Source organism: Myripristis murdjan, chromosome 16, assembly GCF_902150065.1.
Source record: "Myripristis murdjan chromosome 16, fMyrMur1.1, whole genome shotgun sequence".
Lineage (NCBI taxonomy): Eukaryota > Metazoa > Chordata > Actinopteri > Holocentriformes > Holocentridae > Myripristis > Myripristis murdjan.
This window is the reverse complement of record NC_043995.1, coordinates 30,254,092-30,275,671: the sequence shown is the minus strand read 5'-3', so window position 1 is coordinate 30,275,671 and position 21,580 is coordinate 30,254,092. Positions and strand designations below refer to the sequence as shown.

Genomic DNA, 21,580 nt, shown 5'->3' with positions numbered 1-21,580 from the left:
GACACACCGCTTCTTCTCCACAAGACGCACGCTTTTCATATTTGGTGCGTGGACGCAGGTCAAAATTTCTGCGCCCTGGAGCCTTCCGAAGTTTTGGCCATTCATTTCGGTTGGCCGAAATTTTCAGCAAAATTGGAATTGCGAAAATTCCGTGAGTGGGATTCCTTATAAAAGTAATTTCCAAACGTCTCCAAATGGGGCAGCACATTTTTCCAATTCATTGTGTGGGCCTAAAACAAAAGCTGCAGGAAGAGTAACAGGCTGAAAAACGTACGGAATAATAAAGAAAGAAGACAGAAAGAAAGAAAGAAATAGTAGCAAGCTGCCAGCTTGCCCACTAATAATAAGAATAAATACGCACAACATTAAGATGTGTTGCCTTTTCAAAGCAAGCACATAATAACAAACATGTTTTCAGTATTAAGTAAATTATGGACAATATGTGGTGCTGATATTCAGTATCTTTTGTTTTCTTCCACACCAAAAAAATGTTTAAATTTTCACCATTTCCCCAGGAACTCTATTATCCTGTGTGCATAGACCATCACAGGACATTAAAATCTACTCTAACACAGACTAATAATATTTCCCGGCAACCCATCACATCTGGTCAATAAAACAGAAACTCTGGGATTGATCTACTCACTGTAAATCAAAAATAATTTTCTCAGCTGTAAAACGTGCAGGGAAAATAAACATTTATCACCAGGGAGGAATCGGCGGCGTATCAGCAGCAGACGGGGCTGATGCAGCTCGGCTCGGCTCGGCGGGCCAACAGGGAGTCGTGGGGTTGGCGGGGCGAGAGTGAGAAGAGCGGACGACCCTTTGAAATGAAGAAAGAGCGCCCTTCTTAAGTGTTCGCCCTTTTGTGAAGGCTGCCACTGCCATCTGGTCGTACACTTGTTCTCATAGCCATGAATATTACATTGGGATTAGTTTCTGCAGATTCTGGAGTGGGAAAGGGGAAGCAAAAAAAAAAAAAAAAAAAAAAGCCCGGCTCCTTCAACTCAGCCCAACATCATGTAGAAGAATAAATTAGTAGTAAATAAGAAGTAAAATGCATGTTTCCTTATGTTTTTCCCTCCTGTCCGCACAAACAGGGTGTTTTTGGTCACTGAAAACACTTGGGAGGTGTTCTTAGAGCGGTTAAAAGTGATCCTTTTCCCCTTTTTCAGAACAAATAGTAAAATTTGATCCTGATTTCAACGCCGCCGCTGTGCTTCTTTGCACATGCTCAGAGCAGAGACGCTGACCTCACACATCTGCAACTTTCGGCGCTCCAGTTTGTATTTATTTCCAAGGTCTGTTCATCTGACCTATCCAGCATATCATCAGGATTAGGATGTTTTAACTGGATTTGTACTTGCATTTTTAATTCTGTGATGCCAGCAACACTGTGTGGTTTTTGTTTTTTGGCACACAGAGACAAAAACGCCTCAGAGGCAGCGGAGGTATCAGGTTTCATTCTCAAAAATAGCCGTATCTGTGCCGAGGTGGCCTCAGGGAATCTGTTATCAACACACCTCTGTGATAAATACTTGTTCCTTAACACTACCTAATCCCATTCTCCCAAATCTGTATTCAAAGCCTTCAGCGAGCCCTGTTCAATAATGAGCTGGCACACCATATTCATGTAAAGGTCATGTAGTAACGCTTGGCAGTAAGAGTTTGTCTTAATCCCCTTGGTATTGTTTTCCTATTAATCATTTTTTCCAACACAGATCTTCGCAGAGGGCCAGGAGACGCTCCCGACAATTAAAACCTCCCGCAAACCTGCTGATGTAAATCTCTCTGCTTTATGAATGGGAGCACGAGGTGGAGCGTCGACTGGTTTCCGAGGTCGCACTAATGCTGCTCTGCGGATCAAAGCACACTCGCGCAAATAGACCTCTTTAGCTTTTAAAGCCTTGTTGAGGCCTCAGCTGTTCTCTCATGCGGCTCCCTAATGAGGGTCCACCTAATGCTCGGCGCTCAACTCTTCTTTAGGTTAAAATATTGGCACCGCTATAAAGTGAGCATCGCTTAAGCTGCAAGGCCCCGGCTCATTTAATTTTCTTATGTCAGCAATTCGGGCTTGACCCCCTTCTAAAAATATGCATCAGGGGACAGAAGCATAAGGCACGAAGGACTTTGGCTAAATCTCGTGTCGTCGACTAATCCCTCAAGAGCCAACTTGGAGATGGCTCAGCACGTGGCACCAACCATCGGAAAAAATCATGAATGCGGCTTGTGTTTGTGCAATGAGCTTTTATCTTTTTGTCTGTGTGATATGCGGTGAGTGGGGGGTTGCCGTCGTTGCCGACTAATCCTTTAAACGTCGGAGCACATGTGTGCATCAACAGGAGGAACAGACGCACGGCGACCAGGCCGCATAAAGCGATTATGCATCAGGAATCATGAATGACTTTGTTTTCGCCGACGGTTTCCGGCAGGATTCGTTGATAATTTTCTTGACAGCACGTGCCAGTTGTGGGAAGAGGGAAGGCCTCCTGCGTGTTTGTGGTCCGAGGCCGCGGGGTTAGCCCGGGTTGATGAGACACACACACACAGCTGTCAGGCCTGGATTGTGTGCCAGTGGTCACGCTTGATTTCTCAGCACACATGATGAAGTCTACTGTAGCTGGATGGACCGTCTGCAGGGGAGCGGCTTCTACGTGCTTTCAACAGGCTGAGGACGTTCTCTGTTTAATCAGCGGCATTTTCTCTCACAAAAAAAAAAAAAAAATCCACTTAAAAATCTTGGAGTATGATCATGCAGATGCAGAGACAGTTTACACCCAGGTATATCTGCTCCCTAGTGGCGCCAAATCCTAAACAGAGACCTCCTAACTCCATCTTTTTTTTTTTTTTTTTCTTTTATGCTGTGCGGGCAGTGCATTTTACATTATTTTATTCTATTAAAATTATAATTGTATTATTATTTTATTTTATTTTTATTTTATTATTTATTTTAATATTTTTTATATATTTTATTTATTCTATCCTATTTTGTTTTATTATTTTATTATTATTATTTACTTTATCTGATTTTATTTTAATTGATCTTATCTTATTTTATCGTGTTATCCTACTGTGTTTTTTTTACCTTTTTATTCTGCTTTTGTTGTGTTATTTTGTGGTGTTTTATCTTGCTGTGCAGCACTTTGGAAAACCTTGTGTTTGTTAAATTGTGCTATATAAATAAAGTGGATTGGATTGGATTGGATCTTTACATGACCAGCAACCAGCAACCTCCAATCAGACTGGATTTCTGATGGTGCAAACAGTCAGAAAGAGGAGGAAAATAGTAAAAGGCTTCAAGGTCTGTGGAGCTCTTTGGTGCATCACCTGCTCCGCTGCAGAGGAGGATCTGGGTGGAACGAAGCCAGCACTTGCGGGCCCACACTGTGCATAATTTTCCGGATACCAAGTGTGTTGACAATTATCAGAAGAGAAAAGCAGGCTTTCAAGCACATCTGTGAACGGCTCCAGCCTTGTCAGCGCGCCCATCTCCAAGGCTAATTCAGGAGTGGCTTATCCTCCTGACGTACCTCTGCAACTCTGGCTGCCTCCCTAAAAAGGAACAGGAACAAATTTCCCTCATGCAGATACAAGCCACTGCCTGCATTAAAAAGGAGCCTTCCAAAAAAAGTCAGGAACACCGAATTACTAGAATTTGTTCTGTCGAAACACAACGTGAAAAAGAGATAATGAACAGGCTCGGGGATGAGGGCCGACGCTCGGTTTAACTCAGAGGTGGACGGACTCAAGGTTATACCCAGAGATTAATTATTACTGAATCAAAACAGAGCCGGAGTTTAAAGTCAGTGAAGTTCCACCTTCACTCCCCAAAGTCCAGAGCTACACCGCATCGTGTGAAAACCCAGATCCCTCGACAAAAGCTGTGTCTTTGAACTCCCCTCCTGCGCTGGACGTGTTCAAGGACAAAAATATTAAAGGTAGACGTGTTTAAAACGCTTCCAGTTCCAACAGGAGGGAGATAACTTTGCCTGTTCCCCCGGGGGGCTGTAAATGTGCTAATTGTGCTCAATGTCAGTACACCGAACGTATGAAACTGCTTTTTAATCCTTGGTCGGGCCGGGCTATCGACACTCAGTGCACTCGTGTGTGATCAGGGTGCCTGTGTGTGTACTGTACAGGATTTTGGACACAGGGATTTGCAGACTCCACCACACCGTCCAGCAGTCTGAGTCCTCCAGTCCTGACGTGGAAAGAGGTCACTCTGTTGTTGTTTTTGTTTTTGTTTTTTCTCGTTTTTAGCATTGGTCAAATGAATCTTTACAGAGCGGAGTGGCTCAGGGCGTTTTCATATCTGGTATGATTGCTTTCTACCATACAGAGTACGACTGCCAGCCTTATGGACACTCAGGTGTAAATCCCAATAATCCATGATGGCTCGAGGCTATAAATTTTAGCAATGCACGATATTGGAATTTTTGAGGATGTCCGATATGCCGATATTTTCCAACTCTTTTGGCCGATACTGGTATGTGCACGTATTTTTTTTCCACCTAAGAGAGAGAGAGAGCATCAAGTCTCTCCTGCAGTGGAATTAACATTTTATTACGGCTGCTCTTATTGTGAAGGCGCACTGGCAGATGCAGACGTGAAATACGCTTCATTTCAAAACGCACACATTCCGCTGGGCAAAATAAGAAAATGACGTCAACTTAGATCATGTAAAACATGCCGCATTTATGTTTACAGAACATTTTCTTTCAAACAAAACTGTAAGACTCATCCTATTTAAACAGGCTTGGACGATGCTCTGCCTGAGAAAATCCTGACAACAACCACAGCGCAGGCAGATTTGACCTATTTCACATATCGGCACGTCACATCGGCACAAACCTTCATTTCAGGCCGATGCGGTATTTCATTTTTAAAGCGGATATCGGCTGATACTGTTGATGATATCAATGTGCATCCCTGGTAAATTAAAAGCAAACGTGTGAGGGATTCCCGGTGCAGACTTTCAGCAGCAAGTTGCGATTCCACAGGCTTTGTCTGAGGAGATTACCCACAGTTCTTAGCACTTGAGAAGTTAAAAAGACGATACTGGAGAAAGGGTTAGGCAACAAAATGGAACCTGGACACGGTGTCAGTCGCACACTGGAAGCACGACTTAAATTCGGGTCTTGTCCAGTGGCTTACACGGCCCAAACCAAACCACCGCTCTTTGCAGACTTTCTTGCTTTTTTTTTTTTTCAACGTCACCATCCTCTCCATTTCATCCTGATGCCAAATGGTGCCTTTCGCCTCTAATAACAGCCATTAGGTGTGACCAGGCGGCAGTATTTAACAACCTGGGAATGAGAATGGAGGGATAAACATAAGTGGCCAAAGTGATTCATAACCCACAGTTTTTTTTTTCCTGTTGGATATGATGTCCAGTGATTTCAGCTGTTATTTAACAAAAGGCTACTATTATCTATTATCTTTGCACCTTCTGTCATCATCAGTGACATCATTAAGAGCTCTCCCATTCCTCAGGTAGTACTGTCAAGCTCTTGCTCCTTCTTGCATTCACAGATTTATACAGAGCATGCAGCAGATGTGAGGTAAATCTGTGTTTGCTTAGTGCTCACTCTGCATTCACACGGCGAGGGATTAACCAGGTAAATGAGTTTCCCTGCAAGAAGAAGCACCTGAATGCACCTGAAGGTTTGAAAGAGAGCAATAGATGAAACAAAAATTGCCCAACTTTTGACGTAATTGCTCTTTCGATCATCACCAAACAGAACACGGAGACATAAATTTCACATAATTAGGCCAAAATTGAACCACAAAGACAAATTTAAGAGGCATTCCTTGATAAGTATAGTGCTGAGGCATTCAGTTTCCCATGGTGTTTTCACAAATTCACCCCGAAACAGCTGAAGGTTGATTGATAGTTAGGCTATTATTGGTTTGATTGATAACTGTATGGATGAGATGTGGGGACACCGAGTAAATGCAGGATCAGGATCGGTGAAATCGCCCGTTGTATGTTTGTTTTTGGAAGGGTTCAAACGGTCGCCGACCCCTGTGCCAACCCTAACCCCGACCTCTGGATCTCCTCTGGGGGAATCCGCCGCTCAGCCGCCTCTAATTAACCGAGTGAATCCGACCTGTTTTGTTTTCCAGGCCTTGTTTTCCATGCAGATGAAATGACTGGAGCCGGGTTCACCTTTGTTTTGTGCTGCACTTTGACTCAGAGCGGTGCGCCGGCTGCCCTCAGTCTGTCCAAACATTATTACACACCAATAAAAAAAAAAAAAAAAAAAAAAAAAAAATCAGGTCACCGTTTTCCAAACACAGCAGTTTGGAATGAGTCCCTTGGTGCATTGTACTTACAAACGGGAACAAACACAAGAGATAAAGAATAAAAAAAAAAAAAAAAAACAGAATAGACACTGAGCGATCCTTTTGGTAAACAGTATCAGCCAAGAATGGAAAAAAAAAAAAGCGACTATTTGTTGTAATCTGCTTAAATGACAACAAGAGTTTAAAACCCGTTCTGGGGTCGGATGCACTAATCTCTGCACTGGTCAGTGGAAAAAACACAAAGTCCAAAAGCACAAAGAAAGAAAAAAAAAAAAAAAAAAAAAAAAAACACAATCAAAGAGGGCGTAATCCACAATGTGAGATTAGCAAATTAGCCACATAATTTTAACAAGTGTTACAAAACAATTTTGTAACAAGTGTTACAAAATAATAATTAAAAAATAATTTTAAATAATTTTAAAAATTTAATAATTTTCTTTTTTATACAATTTTCTTTATTATACAATCAATTAATCAGTCAAGAGGGAACCACATTTTAATTTCATTATACAACCTGTTGTATAATGACCAATAAACTTCCTTGTATCCTTGAAAAATACCTTTTGAATCATTTTTATTATATATAAATGGCTATAATCCACATGCGTGACTACATTTCCCTAACACTTACATTCACGTTTTATTGTTTTCTGTTTTTTAGATTTAAATAGGTATCATGAGGATATAGCAAAAGCAAAACAAATGTATATATAAGTGTGTGTGTGTGTGTGTGTATTGTATGTATATTGTACATGATTGTGTATATTCTGATGTGTATTTTCACTGTTTTGTAACCTTGTGTTCAAAGTGCTCTACAAATAAATTATGAGCAACCAAAAATGGAACAAGACAAACTCTGCCGTTCAAAGCGCGGCTTGTTGGACAGACGACGATCATAAAATAGTGAACAAAATTATGCATTTTAAGGCTTGATTTCAATGTGGCAACTGAGTCTGCCATCCAAATGGAAGCAGGAGGAGTGCTTCAAAGATAAGGAGCGCGGTATGCAAATGCCGGGCTCCCAGTAGTCCTCCCCTTCAAGCTAAGAGTGTATGACTGGGGATCTGGGCTCTCCGAGGCGACAGTGAGTGGCAGTTTTTAATCTGAGTCGCAATCGTTGGACCGCATCGGCCTCTCAGCAGCACAGTTTGAATCGCTCTCCTCCCTGTTCTTCTCTCTGGAGTTTCTGTGTCCTGAAATTGCGGGACCAGACAGCAGACTCTTCGGCGGAGTCTCAATCCACCCGAAGCCTCTTCATTGGCTTTCTCTCGCTGGAGCCTCTTGCATGATTCAGGCTCCTGCTGGGTTCACCGTGAGGAGAGACACGGCAGATTTCATACCCGAAGCCCGGCTCTCCGGCTATTGAGAACACTCCCAGTTTACAGGATGAGTGGACAGATACCGCCGTCACGTCCAGAAAGGGCCGGTCAAGAGGAGAGGAGGGGCCACCTTTACACCTACACACTGCAAAAAAATTCAAGGCAGTTCAACTTAAAAACTTAAGTTTCCCGCTGCCTTAAGATCAGGAGTAAATAAACTTTAAGAGTAGAATTTGTTTCAACTTACAAACTCAAGTTGAAAATGTTAACACAGCTGCTAGGACTCCATTCTTTCAATGCAATACTTTAAGTTGTAAAGGTGAAGCATGTCATGATTATTTGTTAACTCAACCTTACTCTCTCATGTAAAAGACTCATAAGAAAAAGTGGTAACACTTTACAATAAGAGTACAACAATTAACGTTAGTTAATGTTAGTTAATGCCGTAATGGCTAATTAACTGTTAGTTAATGATGATTATGGCATTTACTAATGTTAATAATATCTACAATAACCCTTAAATAACATAAATTAATACCTTAGCATGAACAGCATTAGTACATGATTCTTAGACACATTAGTTAATAGTTAGTTAACTGTTACTTAATGTTTATTACCTGTTACTTAATGTTTATTACGGCCTTAACTAACGTTAATTGTTGTACGCTTTGCACCCGAATCCCAAACCATACCTGGCAAGTCACCAATAATGGCTTTCCGATGAAGAAATTATCCTCCCCATATTTTTCTAAAAATTCAATTTGCAATGACTTATATTTTCACAACCTGGATCTCGTTATGACCAATGACACTGCTTTGGTTGGCGTCAATGTGCAGACTTTCACTTTGAACTAACATTAACCAAGATGTCGTTTAGCCAAATTCATAGCGGATAGAGGTAAACCAAAAAGAATAGACAATTACAGTCACAAATAATGTAGAACCATCCTTAAACTTAATAAATCAACACAAAAACAACATGATAAACAATACACAGACAAACTAATGAAGTAAATAGGGGCTAAAGAGATGTCTGTTGCCCAAAAGCATGCTGGGAAACGCCACTCCACCACTTCCACTAACTTCCAAGATTGAACTGACCAAACACTGAAAAGTCTCACACAGTAAAGACATGGAATGATTTAAAGTTCAAAATCACAAAAACGTAACAGTTGAGTTTGATATTCAAACTGAATCATGGCACATTACATTAAAGATAACAAACAAATGGAGATAATAGGAGTGGTGTTTTCTTGCAGTGCAGTCTGTTACTCGGGGATTCAAGATCTCGCCGGCAGCGACAAATAATTCATGAGCATCGTCCACGTTCTCCTCCTCGTTATCATCATCATCATCGCCTTCAGCCTCATCATTCAAATTCAAATTCAAATCAAACCTTTATTCAGAGCAAGGCCTCGTTTCCAGAGGGGGCAATTTTTACAGCGGCTAAGATTAAAAACACAGAATTAAACAAGAAGACACTCACTGGAGTACAGATCTTTGGCATATGTTGCAGCAGGTGCTAAGCCACGCCCCCAATGTCATGAAACACGCCCCTTTTGGCCAATCAGTGGGGAGAGTTGGTCAGCGCTGCCTTGACTCCTTGTCCAGTCATTGAAAAGACCCCATTGAAGATGTCATTCGTCATTTTTTAGGCCCTTGACGAACCTCCCTGTCAGGTTTCATGGTGTTGCACGGCTGCGTTTGCTAAGCCCCGCCCCCTCGAGAGTAATCACTTGATTGACTCTCCCAAATAATTTTATGCAAATCTTGTCCAGAAGTTTTTGAGTCATCCTGCTGACAGATAACGGCGGAGAGACAAACGGGCGACCACACAGCCCCTCTGCCGCAAGTTTCACCTCCTCGGCGGAGGTAATTATTATAAAAGTCAACTTTAATTCAGTCACAGGAACATATGCAACAGACTTATACATGAGAACATCAGAAACAGTCACAGGCTTCATTAAATAGGCCCATGATTAAAATTTCAAAATCACCCAAAGGGACGAGGTGGTGAGGTTTTAAAGGCCTTTGTAATTCATTTCATCTGACAGAGAGAAGCTGTCATGAGTTCTGCTGCAGCCGACACAAGTTTTAACAATGAGCAGCGACGGGATGGGAACTTTTTTTTTTTTTTTTTGAGAAGATCCTTATAAATGAAAAGGACAGTATCTATTTCTCTTGTTGCTAATGAGGTCCAACCTACTTTCATCACCCTCATCAGGGGAATCAGAGGACTCTGAGTCATCACTGCTGACGGTGACAATGCCGGCTTGTTATATTTATGACAGAGCTATGGAAGAATGTGGTGCAGGTAAATCCGGTTTTATGGGGGTCAGAGAGGCAATAAAGTTCACTTCCCGCTGTCGTTTGTCTTCCTTCTCTCCAGGAGTGGGCAGTGTTTGATTCATAATCAGCCACTGTTCAATTTAAAAGTAAAAAAAAATGTCTATTGTTGTTGGTGAAAGCTATGTGAGCATCTGTTTTAGAGTCTAGAGTCTTCTATAATAATACAATGTTATTATAGAATCCCTCAATCAGTTTTTCTGTTTGTTTGTTTTTTCTTTTAATTTGAGATGGTTTTATTCCAAGCCTGTATGGATTATTATTTATTTTTAATCTGGCCAGCAGAACCTCTTACTTCTACCCTTTTTTTTTTTTTTTTTTTTTTTTGGCATTTACTGATATACAGCTAGGTCCATAAGTATTTGGACAGTGACACAATATTCATAATTTTGCTTTTGTACACCACCACAGTGGATTTGAAATGGAGTAATCAAGACGTGACTGAAGTGCAGACTTTCAGCTTTAATTTAAGGGGCTGAACAAAAATAGGGCATTAACCGTTTAGGAATGACAGCCACTTTTATACACTGTAGGTTCATTTTCAGAGGCTCAAAAGTCATTGGACACGAGTAAAAAGCAGTTTCGTGGCCAGGTGTGACCGTTTCCCTCGTTATTCCACGGCAAATTAAGAAAATAAAACTCATATGTAACACATTGTGCATGTCAGACCTTAAACTTGATATTAGTCAAAGAGTCACAGCCGTGCAGAGAAACAGAAAATGACAAACTGAGTCCAATACAGACGCTTCTGCTCTGTACTGGAGAAAACATTTCATCACCAGAATAGACAGCGAGTTTGTCCCTCGGCAGCTGAGCTTGGAATGAAAAAGAGACACAAACACAATCTAATCTGTTTGGTGGCTGATGCACTAATCTCTGAACTGGTCAGTGAAAAGTGCACACAGTTCAAATCAGGATTTAAAGCCTGTGGAGCTCTCTCGGTCGATAAGCGGGGGCAAAAGAATATGAATGAGCGACTGGGAGAGAACAGAAGTGATGTTGTCCACGATACGTTTTTACAGGAGCCGGCCTCAGGTTCATCCAACCGCAGCTCCCACCGCATTAGGATTACGTAATCTGAGACAGAGGTAGTCAAACGGATCAGGACCCATATAGAAAATGGGATGCTGTTTGGCTATCTTTGCATTTCCGCACTCCGGTGATGTAAGATTACTTCTTGTTATTGCTTGCGTATGGACTCAAACGAGCGTCCCATGACAGTCTGAGTCAGCAGGCTGGTCATATGACCGCTGCAGAGGACCCTGGGAGATGAGCTGTTTCCAGTTTTGTGGTGGGTCTCGGCGGTATGCGCTGAAATAGAAAGCAGATGTGGCCTGCCGGAGCGAGAGAGCGACTGGAAGAAACTGGAGAAGGAAGGAAACAAGAATGCAGAGCCGAGCCCGGGGGCTTACAATATGTTCAGTGTTCGTACTGTAGCTGGAGTCAGACTTAACACAAATTCAATCTGCGGCGATAAGATAATGGCGGCAACCGATCACATCAGTGTGAATGCATATGGATTACTCAGCAATTAGGAAAAAACAAAAAAATTACGCAACTCAACTCCAACTAGCAGATGGAGATACTAATACATTTTTTTGTATTAACAGCTCCAGATAAAAATAGAGCAATTGACCGGCTGCTAACCGCCTTAGTAAGGCATATTGGATTGTGAATCTATCACCTCCCAAACCCATTCCCATCTCCATCGACCACACACACACACACACACACACACTCACAGGTCATGACCCGCAGGCTGATGGTATGTTGTGTGGTGCTGGGAGGGGGGCTGGGCGCCTGCTTGATGGATCGATGGAGACACCGGTCCCCAGTCTCATTATCTAAAGTGGCCGACTACACAGGAACCTGGGCTAAGACTCTTAGAGCAGCTTAAGGCCGACTCTCCCGGCTGAGGGAATCCAGCGAGCGGATGCCGCAAGAAGCCCATAGATCAGATAGATAGCGAGGGGTCATCGACGGGAGGCCGGGCCCGCTCGTTTACGGAGGCGCCCGCGCTGCACTTAACGCACAGGAGATTGCTTGTGACCTTGAGAAGCGCTGAGCTGCCGACTTGACAGACTGATGGCTCCATTTACATGAATTTCTCATCAAACTGTGCGGTGGGAGGGAGGGAGGGGGCGGTGTTTCAGCACCAAGAGGAAGAAGATCCTTTGGACACACTCCATAAACTGATTTTTCCAGAAACCGCATACCTGTTTAAAACATGGTGCAGGTGAATACTCGCTTCTGATTGGCCGGAGGACGGGCGTGCACACCATGCAATGCACGTGTGGTTTAATCACTTGCTCTAAATTCATTCACTGGCCATAAAAGCTCTCAGCCAGCCTTTGTAATAAGAGCACCAAACTGAAACATAAAGCATAGAGATAACTGTATTAGCTCACATTAGCTATGGAAAAAAATCACTTGTTTCAAATCTGCTGTTATTACTTTCCAGCAATCGACTCCGGCGTGACGTTAACACTGAGCCAGATGAGTCATTATTGTGTAGATATGCATGATTTTTTATTTTTTAAATTTTCACAGCCTTCTAAATTAAATTAATTATCTCTCCCTATTTTTTTTTTATTGTTGGCAAGTAGCCATGGTATAAGAGGGATAATCCAGCCGGAGGTGGGCATTAAGGGTTTTAATGCACTCTGCGGAGCTGCCATTCACTTTCCATCGGGAGGTTGTGTGCCTCCACCTTGTGCATTAAAAGCCTTTAATACACACACACCTTGTCACGGATTATCCCTGACATAAAGAGAGCGCAAAGAGGAAGGATCTCAAGGTAGACTCCTCCATGGTAGAAACAGATTTGGCTCTGTTACATCATTTTAAAAAGATAATAATAAAAAAAAAAAAAAAAAAAAAAAATGCAACAACACGCTGCTGGTACAGCCTTCCTCATGGTGCAACAGCCGCCTCCCAGTGACACAGGTGAATACAATTAAATATCCATTTTAATCTTCCTGTTCATAATAATAATAGCAAATAAGCCTTAAATCAAGTGCTCAAAAAATAATTAAAAAGCAGCAAAACGGAGCCCAATAACACATACATGCAAGGGCGTAATAATTCCTCTCCATAAATTAAAGAAATAGTCCAAAACCCTCAGGACAGAAAAAAAAAAAAAATCATAGTTACTTGCTGTTAATTGTTCAAAATCTCTAAAATATAAGCAATCAGGTCTGCAAAAAGTGTTTGCATTCTGCTGAGGACTTTATTTTTGCTGTTATTGTGCAGGATAATTTGTCTGTGTGCAGTTTAGTGGCCACAGTGCAGCACCAGGCAGAGTTGGAGGCTTCAAATCCCAGTTGGTCAGTCCAGCTAAAAATATCTGCACTCCCAGTATTATTGTGCAGTGCATTAGATAAATGCATTGTGGTGTAACACTGGTGGTAGTAGAAGTAGTAGTAGTGTCAGCAGCAACTGTAATAGTGCCAGTAGTTGCAGTGTTGTAGCAGTGATGGAAATAGTAATAATTATCGTCTTTTTATATAACTCTCTGAACCAAAGTGCTTTACGGAGAGACAATGAAGCAGGCGAAAGGCAACAAATAAAGGCAGAAGCTCAGGGCAGTGGAGTAAAAAAATCAATATGACCAAATCCTTTAAAAGTCAGTAAGAGTTAAATCAATAGAACACAGCAAAATGACAAAACAAAGGATTTTTTTAGCTGGGATCTGTAAGGTGATGGACAGTTCGTCGTCCAGGCTGATCCACCCTGAATCTGAGGACGAGGGGCGCCGCCCGAGGAGCTCAGGCCGTGCTCACGCCCGCGACGGGTCAGAGGGTCCGGGCTGCACCTCGAGGAGTCGCCTCGAATCACGATAAGCAGAGGCCAGTGCAGGAAAGCAAAAATGGAGGTATAATGGCTGTATCTACCTGTTCCCAACAGTTTATGTGGATAGAAAATGACGGATTTTGAATAGTCAAGACATGATGGGAAAAAAGGGGCATTATCTTTTAATAACACGAACTGAGAAAATATCAAATTTGTTTTTTGTAGCTATAGGAAAGGTGACTTAAAAATTAAACTCAAATACTGAAAAGCATCAACCACTACTCCCAGATTTTTATTTATTTATTTATTTATTTATTTACTTACTTATTTATTTATTTATTTTTCGCTGCGGGCTTTACAAAGACAAACAGGTAACCACGACTGTCGGGAACTGACTTAAAGTGACAGTTCACCCTAAAACCACAACCGACCCATAAAACATCTTGGAATTTTCAGCCAAAACATTTCCTGGAATCCTCTGGAAAGTACAGGTGTGTTGTGCTTTCTGGCAGAACATGTTCCTATTCACCGGTCAGCTTTATGAAAAAATGACAGGTGAAATAAATGTGATTTTCCTGTTGGTTTTTCCACATGTGGTCTGAAACTACGCGTGATTATTTCTCATGTAATTATCGTCCACATGAGAAGAATGACGTCACATGTGAAAGTGTGCAATTCACATGTGAAGATGCAAATATCACGTAATTTTCATGCAACATATTTTCACATAAAATTATAATCCACATGAGAAGAATGGAGTCACATGCTAAAGTGAGGAATCAATGTGAAGACGTAAATCTCACATGTGATTTCATGTGTTCACATCTAGAAAATCCAGTTCACGTGAAGAAACTAGTCCCATGTGATAATGTGGAATCCACATGTGATCGATGTTTTCACATGTGGAAATTCTAGTTCAGGAGCCAGTCACATGTGAAGATGCTAATTCCACATGACTTTGTGTGACCAATTTTATTTTCATATGTGTAAAAATTTCAATTCATGCGAAAAAGCACATAACACATGAAAATATTTTCGTTCACATGTGACATTGTTTTCTGAAAAACATGTGAAAACTGGAAATCTCATGTGAAATATTAAAGTTCATATGTGAATATTTCCCAGCACATGTGAAAAGGAATAATTCACATGTGACGTTTTCAATCTTATTGTGAGATTACAAAGCCTTAGTTTCACCATGCACTTTAATAAAGTGGCGATGTAAAAAAAAATACGAGTTAGCCTCTGAGTGGAATGGATGAATCTGAGGCGTAGATTGTAAAACTCTACTATCAACTATTATACACTACTCACAAAAAGTTAGGGATATTTGGCTTTCGGGTGAAATTTATGGAAAATGTAAAAAGTTCACGCTACAGTGATATTATATCATGAAAGTAGGGCATTTCAGTAGAAGCATGCACTGGTGATTTCCTCATCTCAAACAATTTCTTGAAACAAAAGCCAACAACAGTGGTGGATATACCACAACAAAAAATGTCAGTGTCACTAACTTGTCATGTGCCCTTGAGCATCAATTACAGCTTGACGACGTCTCATGCTGTTCACAAGTCGACTTATTGTCTGCTGAGGCATGGCATCCCACTCTTCTTGAAGGGCGGCCCTCAGGACATTGAGGTTCTGGGATACAGAGCTCCGAGCCTCTACACGGCGACTCAGCTGATCCCATAGGTTTTCTATGGGATTCAGGTCTGAGAAAGTGCAGGCCACTCCATTTGAGGTACCCCAGTCTCCAGCAGCCGTTCCCTAATGATACGACCTCGATGAGCTGGAGCATCAAACACCTGATGTGAATTTTGCCGTTAAACTCCTTGTTAGAGAACAGCAACTTGTGCAAAAAGTACTGAAACACTGAACAGTTGGACATGTGCATTCAAAAGTTTACAGAAGGTCACATTAAGTTCACCTGTAAAGGTTCTAATGCATTTTAGGTTCATCCTGAAATTTCACCCGAAAGCCGAATATCCCTAACTTTTTGTGAGTAGTGTATATATAACTATTATATTTAATATCCGACAAGAAATACTTGAAAGTGCACCATGCACCTGCGGGTTCTGCTGAAGTGAATGTAGACTCACCTGTCAGGAAACATGCAATAAACAAAATTTATCTGCAAGTCAAGCCAACGATGACTATGATGCACACTAAACTATGAATTATCATACCTTTTTTTTGTCAGTTGAGTCAATATAGACTGTTTTTATTTTATCAGGCAGTGATAGAGAGTGTTCTTAGGTATGGGATGATGGCATGGTTTGGCAATCTCTCGGCACAGTCCAAGTCTAAGTTGCAGCGCCTGGTACAGACTGCTATGAAGGTGATGGGGAGGACTGAGAAGCTCTCCCTTCAGTCCATCTATGAGCAGTCTGTACTCAGGCAGGTGCGGAGGGTATTGTTGGACCCGTCACACATCCTTCACGCAGAATATGAGCTCTTGCCTTCCGGCAGAAGGTACAGAGTCCCAAAATGTAAATTGAACCGTTTTAAACACTCTTTTGCACCCACCTCCATCAAACTTTTAAATAGCTCTTGAGGCTGTGCACGCTGGGGCCTGGGAACTGTGCAGTAACTTGGTGTTCTGTCTGTTTTCCTTTTCTAATCTTTTATTGGATGTGTCATGAGTGTGTATGTACGTGTATGTCTCTAGCTGCCATTTGTATTTTATTTGTATTTTATGTATATTTATTGTCTGTTAGGCAGCTACAACCATGCACTTGAGTCCATGATAAATTTCCCCCAGGGGTCAATAAAGTATATTCTATTCTATTCTATTCTACTCCGTCATCAAATTTTATGCTATTAAAAGTAGTGGCAGTAGGCATAATATAACCAGGAGTTGCAGCATTAGTAGTGGCAGTGGGAGTACTAGGAGTAGAAATGATGCAACCGCAGCAGTAATAGTAGCATGTGTCATATTAGTCATGATATTTATTTAATTTAACTTTTCAAAACTAAGTTACAAAGTGCATTATAATAATGAAGAAGTTAAGGACTAAAAATATCATAAAAGAAAAGTGAAGTATCTTAAAATAGAGTAAAATGTTGCAAAATAAAGCAGGAAATAAGAAAATAAAACGTCAATATGAAGCGAGCACCCTCCCCGGTGTCTCCTGTTTATTCATTTAGCGGTGTGCAATTAAAATGAAAGGTTGTAGATGCTGTGTTTATAAATCCTGCACTGGCATTTTTAGCACCACAACCGCACCTTGAATCATAAGTGAGGCCCAAACGGTGACAGACAGATATGGGACAAACGCAGACCTGTCGCTCAAAGGCGCCGCAGCTGCACAAAAATCACCAAGGAAACTCTTTCTCTCTCCCTCTCTCTCTCTCTCAAGCAGGGAAATCCTCAGCTTAGGGGCCCTAAAGGCAAAAGCCCCGTCACCCTGGGTAATGCTGCATGGTTTGGGAACAGCCGGCAGAGCCTTCTTGTGCGGCTCACAGGGAATTAAGACAGCCTGAGATGTAACTGGGAGCCTGGCCCCAAACTGCTTAAAAGGTCATCGATAAAATCTTTAAGTCAGTTCTGAGACCAAGCCAGTGAAGGTGCGATGTGGTCAAATCTCTTGGGGTTAATTAAAAAAAAAAAAAAGTAGTAGGAGCAGCAGGAGAAGCAGTAGTAGAGTATTGTCCATTCAAAACCGATATTGGTGTTGATTCAAACCTGATTGCATGCATGTGTGTCGCAACAAGCCGGACGTGTGAGTGAACTACACGGGGTGCAGCCGTATTTAGACGGTTGATGCATGTGGTCGATTGCTGTGTGACTGTATAGCTGCTGCAGTCATGCGACTCGTTCATATATACACTCAGCCCTGACACATGGACTCAGGCTGTTGACTAACACCGCCGGGAAGTACCCACCACCCAAATCAGACTGCATGGTGGTGAAAATAAGCATCGTAAAGGTTTATTATAGCCGCAGCTTGGGAAATGTATTTTAATAAGTAGATCACGGCCATGTCCAGATTACATAGCTGGCCTTTCATCCTGTTTCTATTGTATTTATTGTGCACTCAGAGCAGTGCTGGACTCTGCTCATCCCTCCAGGCAACCATATTAAATGCACATAGTGAATGCATGTTGAATGTGCATGAATAAAGTGGCATTTACAGTCTGATTCTGTACATCAGCAATGTCCTTTTGCAACTGTGGAAGCTTCCACTTTCTTTTCTATGAATTCCATGGATTGCACTCAGATTATCTTATTCTGAATCAGGAGAGGGAGACTTGGTGTACTTTTAATATCAATGTGCAGACTCACATGAACCATAAAAAAAAAAAAAAAAATCTATTTCATTTGCTCCAGGTTGCAGCTGTGAAAGATTAGATTCATGTCGGTGATATTATAGAGCAGTAAGGACTTTTCTCTCTGCTCTCACACAGCAAACAGGATATTCAGCTCAGTCAGTGTTTGCATTGATCTCAGAGCACGCCATGTGGATGTGCATTGATTTCCATTTACATGACAGGTGAGGAAACGTTTAAGTTGTAAATATCCAGAAAATTAAAGAAAGTATCCCGATGGTTATCAGGTTCAAATCAAAACAACCAGCTGAATGTCCATCCCTGCCTCGGTGCATGTCATGTCAAAACAAATATTCTCTAAACTGGTTCAGAATTTAATGAAACTACTCGCAAGTTATTCAAAGTTTATTTCCCCCAAGATAAATCTTCATTATAGGCAGTAAGCTTATTCCTCTTATCGCATCACGTAGATACAGACAAGCCGAGAGCAAAGAACTTTCATTCATTCGTTCTCATTTACTTTGCCCTGATAACTAATGTTCATATTTAAGTTTAACTATAGCTTTGACCAAGATGTTTTCATGCAAAATCTCAATTCATTAGTGATTTATCAAGCTGGTACACAGATGGGTGCGGGTTTACCCGGCAGACTGCGGCAGACTGCTGGGTTCACTGACGAGCCTTTGAAGTTCCTCACACTCGCCTGAAATCTGACACCTGACATCATCTGGGTTTGAGGATCGTTGCTATTTGACACAAACCAGATGTAATTCCCCTCTTGGAAAGAAAAAAAAAGAAAAACTCCTCCCAGACTTGGAGCTCCCATTCTACTTCCTCATACTCCAAACAATATAAAGTCACACGGTGACCCAGTTCGGCTGCACAGACAGAAGGAAGGCGTCAGACTCAGAGGACTTCAGCCGACTCTCCTACCACTTTTGGACCGAAAGGTAAACTAACTTTGCCATATTTACAAGCATTAATTTCCTGCTGAGGCCTCCTACTTTCATTTTTGAGAGTGCTTTCTCTTGAACAGGGTTAGGTTCAGAGTAAGGATTAGAGGAAGCAAATTCATGACTTTTTTTGCCAGCTAAGACAGAACAAATCAGCCATAACAGGATTAGGAGAGACTGAAAGTAATTTGGACGAAAAGGTAAACTAATTTATAGCTGAACTGCTGGTGAGTTCAGCATAAATATGGGTGCTAATTTCCTAATAAAGACACTGAGTTTTTACCTTCAGATTTATACTCTTAAAGTAAGCTCAGCTATGAAAGTGAATGCATCCTAATAGGATTAGGATTATGCTGTAATGATTTCAACCACAGTTGTTTGTAAGTAAGAGCAGACGTTTCTGCAGCCTGGACTGAGCGCTGCAGAGTGTAAACAGGACAGGACACAATAGAACTACAATAGACGCAATCGAAACAAAACCACAAGTCTGATGTGATGATGACTCTTACCGTTCCTTTGCACATGTTCAGATTACCCAGAAATCATTTGCATAAGGAAGGAGAGCCGGGCTGCTATTAATGTTGTGAAGTTCCTCTGAGTCACTCAGGGATGAAACCTGTACGAGCTGAAACCTGTCAACAGCAAAGGAGGAAGTACTTCAGTAAATACACAGTTACTGGAATTAAATACTGAGTATTAAAGTCAGTAACTGCACTTTTACTCCATTTGTTGCATTTTAAACCCCATCCGTTACAGAGAGGAGGTTCTTTTTGGCTTCTTCATGAGCAGAAAGTGGACCAACATAAACTGACAAAGCGTTTCCATAAACAGCAAACAGAGAAGAGGAATCTACCTTTACTTCATTTTGCACTTTCTAGTTGCTACAGTCATAGAAAAAGAGTCTAGTTCCTTCTTAGAACTGCATGGAAAAGATCACATTGTTGATTTTTTTTTTTTACACTGGTAGTTTTAGTTCCACCTGAGTAAAATTCCAGCCAAGTGTGTTTTTTACAGTTTCCAGATCCAGTTGCTGACCGTTTGGAGACGGCACTGTTGTGTTTTCTGCATGCAGGCGAGTTAGGTTTATTTCTAGAGCTACTTTATCAGGTGGGCTTGCTGCAAAGGGCTTTGCAGGATTAAAAAAAAGGACAAAAAAGCAGCTAAAAACAAGATTGAATAAATCAACGAGGAGCTCCAGGGGAGATGAGAGTGAATGAAAGGCGGCAGGGAGGCAGACGGAGGAAAAGGAGGAGCGGAGGTTCAGGTTGGGTTGAATAAATGAGGCTTGAGTCTGGGCATAAAAGTGCTGAGACAGTGTCTGAATCACAGGAAAGTTAATCCAAAACAGACCCCAGTACGCTGTACGCATAGCAGAAAAACTATTTTATTTATTCAGTGAAGAGTTCAGCTGTTTCTTGGGAGGCCGACACCGACACTTTTGGAATGAAGCCGCCGGGAGCCGATGTTTATTACCTCTAAACTAGAGCATTTCATGCCAAAACCATTCGAAAAACGGACATGCATTCAGTGTTTTCTGCAGAGTTCTGGGTGGAAAATCCTGTGAAACATGAGTCCAGAGGCCAGTGGCTGTGAATTCGGTGTCAGGGTGACTCGAAATGTGCAGGTTTTCTTTCCAGGTCAGCTGCTGTGGTGTTCGGGTAGAATGAAAACCATGTGACACTACGACTCTCCATTGAAACCCAAACAATATTGTTTTGTTTTACACTGAATGATTGATTGATTGATTGATCGATACTTTCTGTTGCATTATGTCATTTGGTAGATGCTTCTATCCAAAGCGAAGTGTATTGTTTTATTGTTTTACTAAGCACTTTGTGTTGCATGTATCTGTATGAAAAGATCTATATGAACAAAGTCTGATTGATTGATTGATTGATTGACAGTATACCCAGGTGTCATGCAATTTGTTTTTCTGTTAAAGCTGCAATAATCAAACTTGCTGAGAGCAGATTTTAGTGAGGACAGTTTAGACTCAGTGGACGAACCTGCAGCTTTAATCTCTTTTTATCTGCTGTCAGTCATTTTTGTGGAGTTTTGCAGTGCATCCTGATACAAACAAAAGGTTTTCTGTGTCGCTGCTCTTGCAGGATGTTGCCGTGTGTGTGTGTGCTGCTGCTGGCCGCCTCGACCCTGGGCCTGCATGTGGACGAAGCCGCCCGGGACGCCCAGTGGGAGCAATGGAAGCTCACACACAGGAGGGAATACAACGGCCTGGTCAGTGTGGGCCTGGATGTGTGGATTTATGTGGTTTATCTCTGGTTTCTTCCTCTGCCTCTCTCTCTCTCTCTCTCTGCGCTTCCCTCTTTCTCACCGTCTCTTTTACACTTCCCCTTTTTCTGCTTGTTGTTGTTCTCCTGCAGGTGATTTTCTAACCATGGACATGTGGACGCCTTTGTGTTTGACTCACTGTCTGTCTCTGTCTGACTCAATTTACCAGGCAGTCAGTTCGGCGTTAGTCTCGACTCTCCGTCTGTCCCTGCAGACGTACGCCAGTCGGGCGGATATTTGTTGGGGAAACTGCAGCTCAAACGTTCACTTTGGTTCAGGCAATTTTCTCTGAGCCGCTGATAGAAC

General features: G+C 41.8%; 1 protein-coding gene and 1 long non-coding RNA gene across 3 annotated transcripts in view; one reads left to right on the top strand and one right to left on the bottom strand.

Moving 5' to 3' along the window:
• Positions 1-16,167: 16,167 nt before the first annotated feature.
• On the bottom strand, positions 16,168-20,704 carry LOC115373212 (uncharacterized). Its single transcript, XR_003929512.1, has 3 exons — positions 20,692-20,704; positions 18,417-18,418; positions 16,168-16,276 (listed from the first exon to the last, which is right to left on the bottom strand). It is a non-coding gene; the product is annotated as an uncharacterized LOC115373212 (long non-coding RNA).
• Positions 18,916-21,580, top strand: part of LOC115373209 (cathepsin K-like) — a 38,349-nt gene continuing 35,684 nt past the window's right edge. For both annotated transcript variants that reach the window (XM_030071481.1, XM_030071480.1), the window contains exons 1-2: positions 18,916-18,982; positions 21,094-21,220. In XM_030071481.1, coding sequence (XP_029927341.1) covers positions 21,095-21,220 — 126 coding nt within the window. In that variant the 5' untranslated portion in view covers positions 18,916-18,982; position 21,094. The remainder of the gene's footprint in view (positions 18,983-21,093; positions 21,221-21,580) is intronic.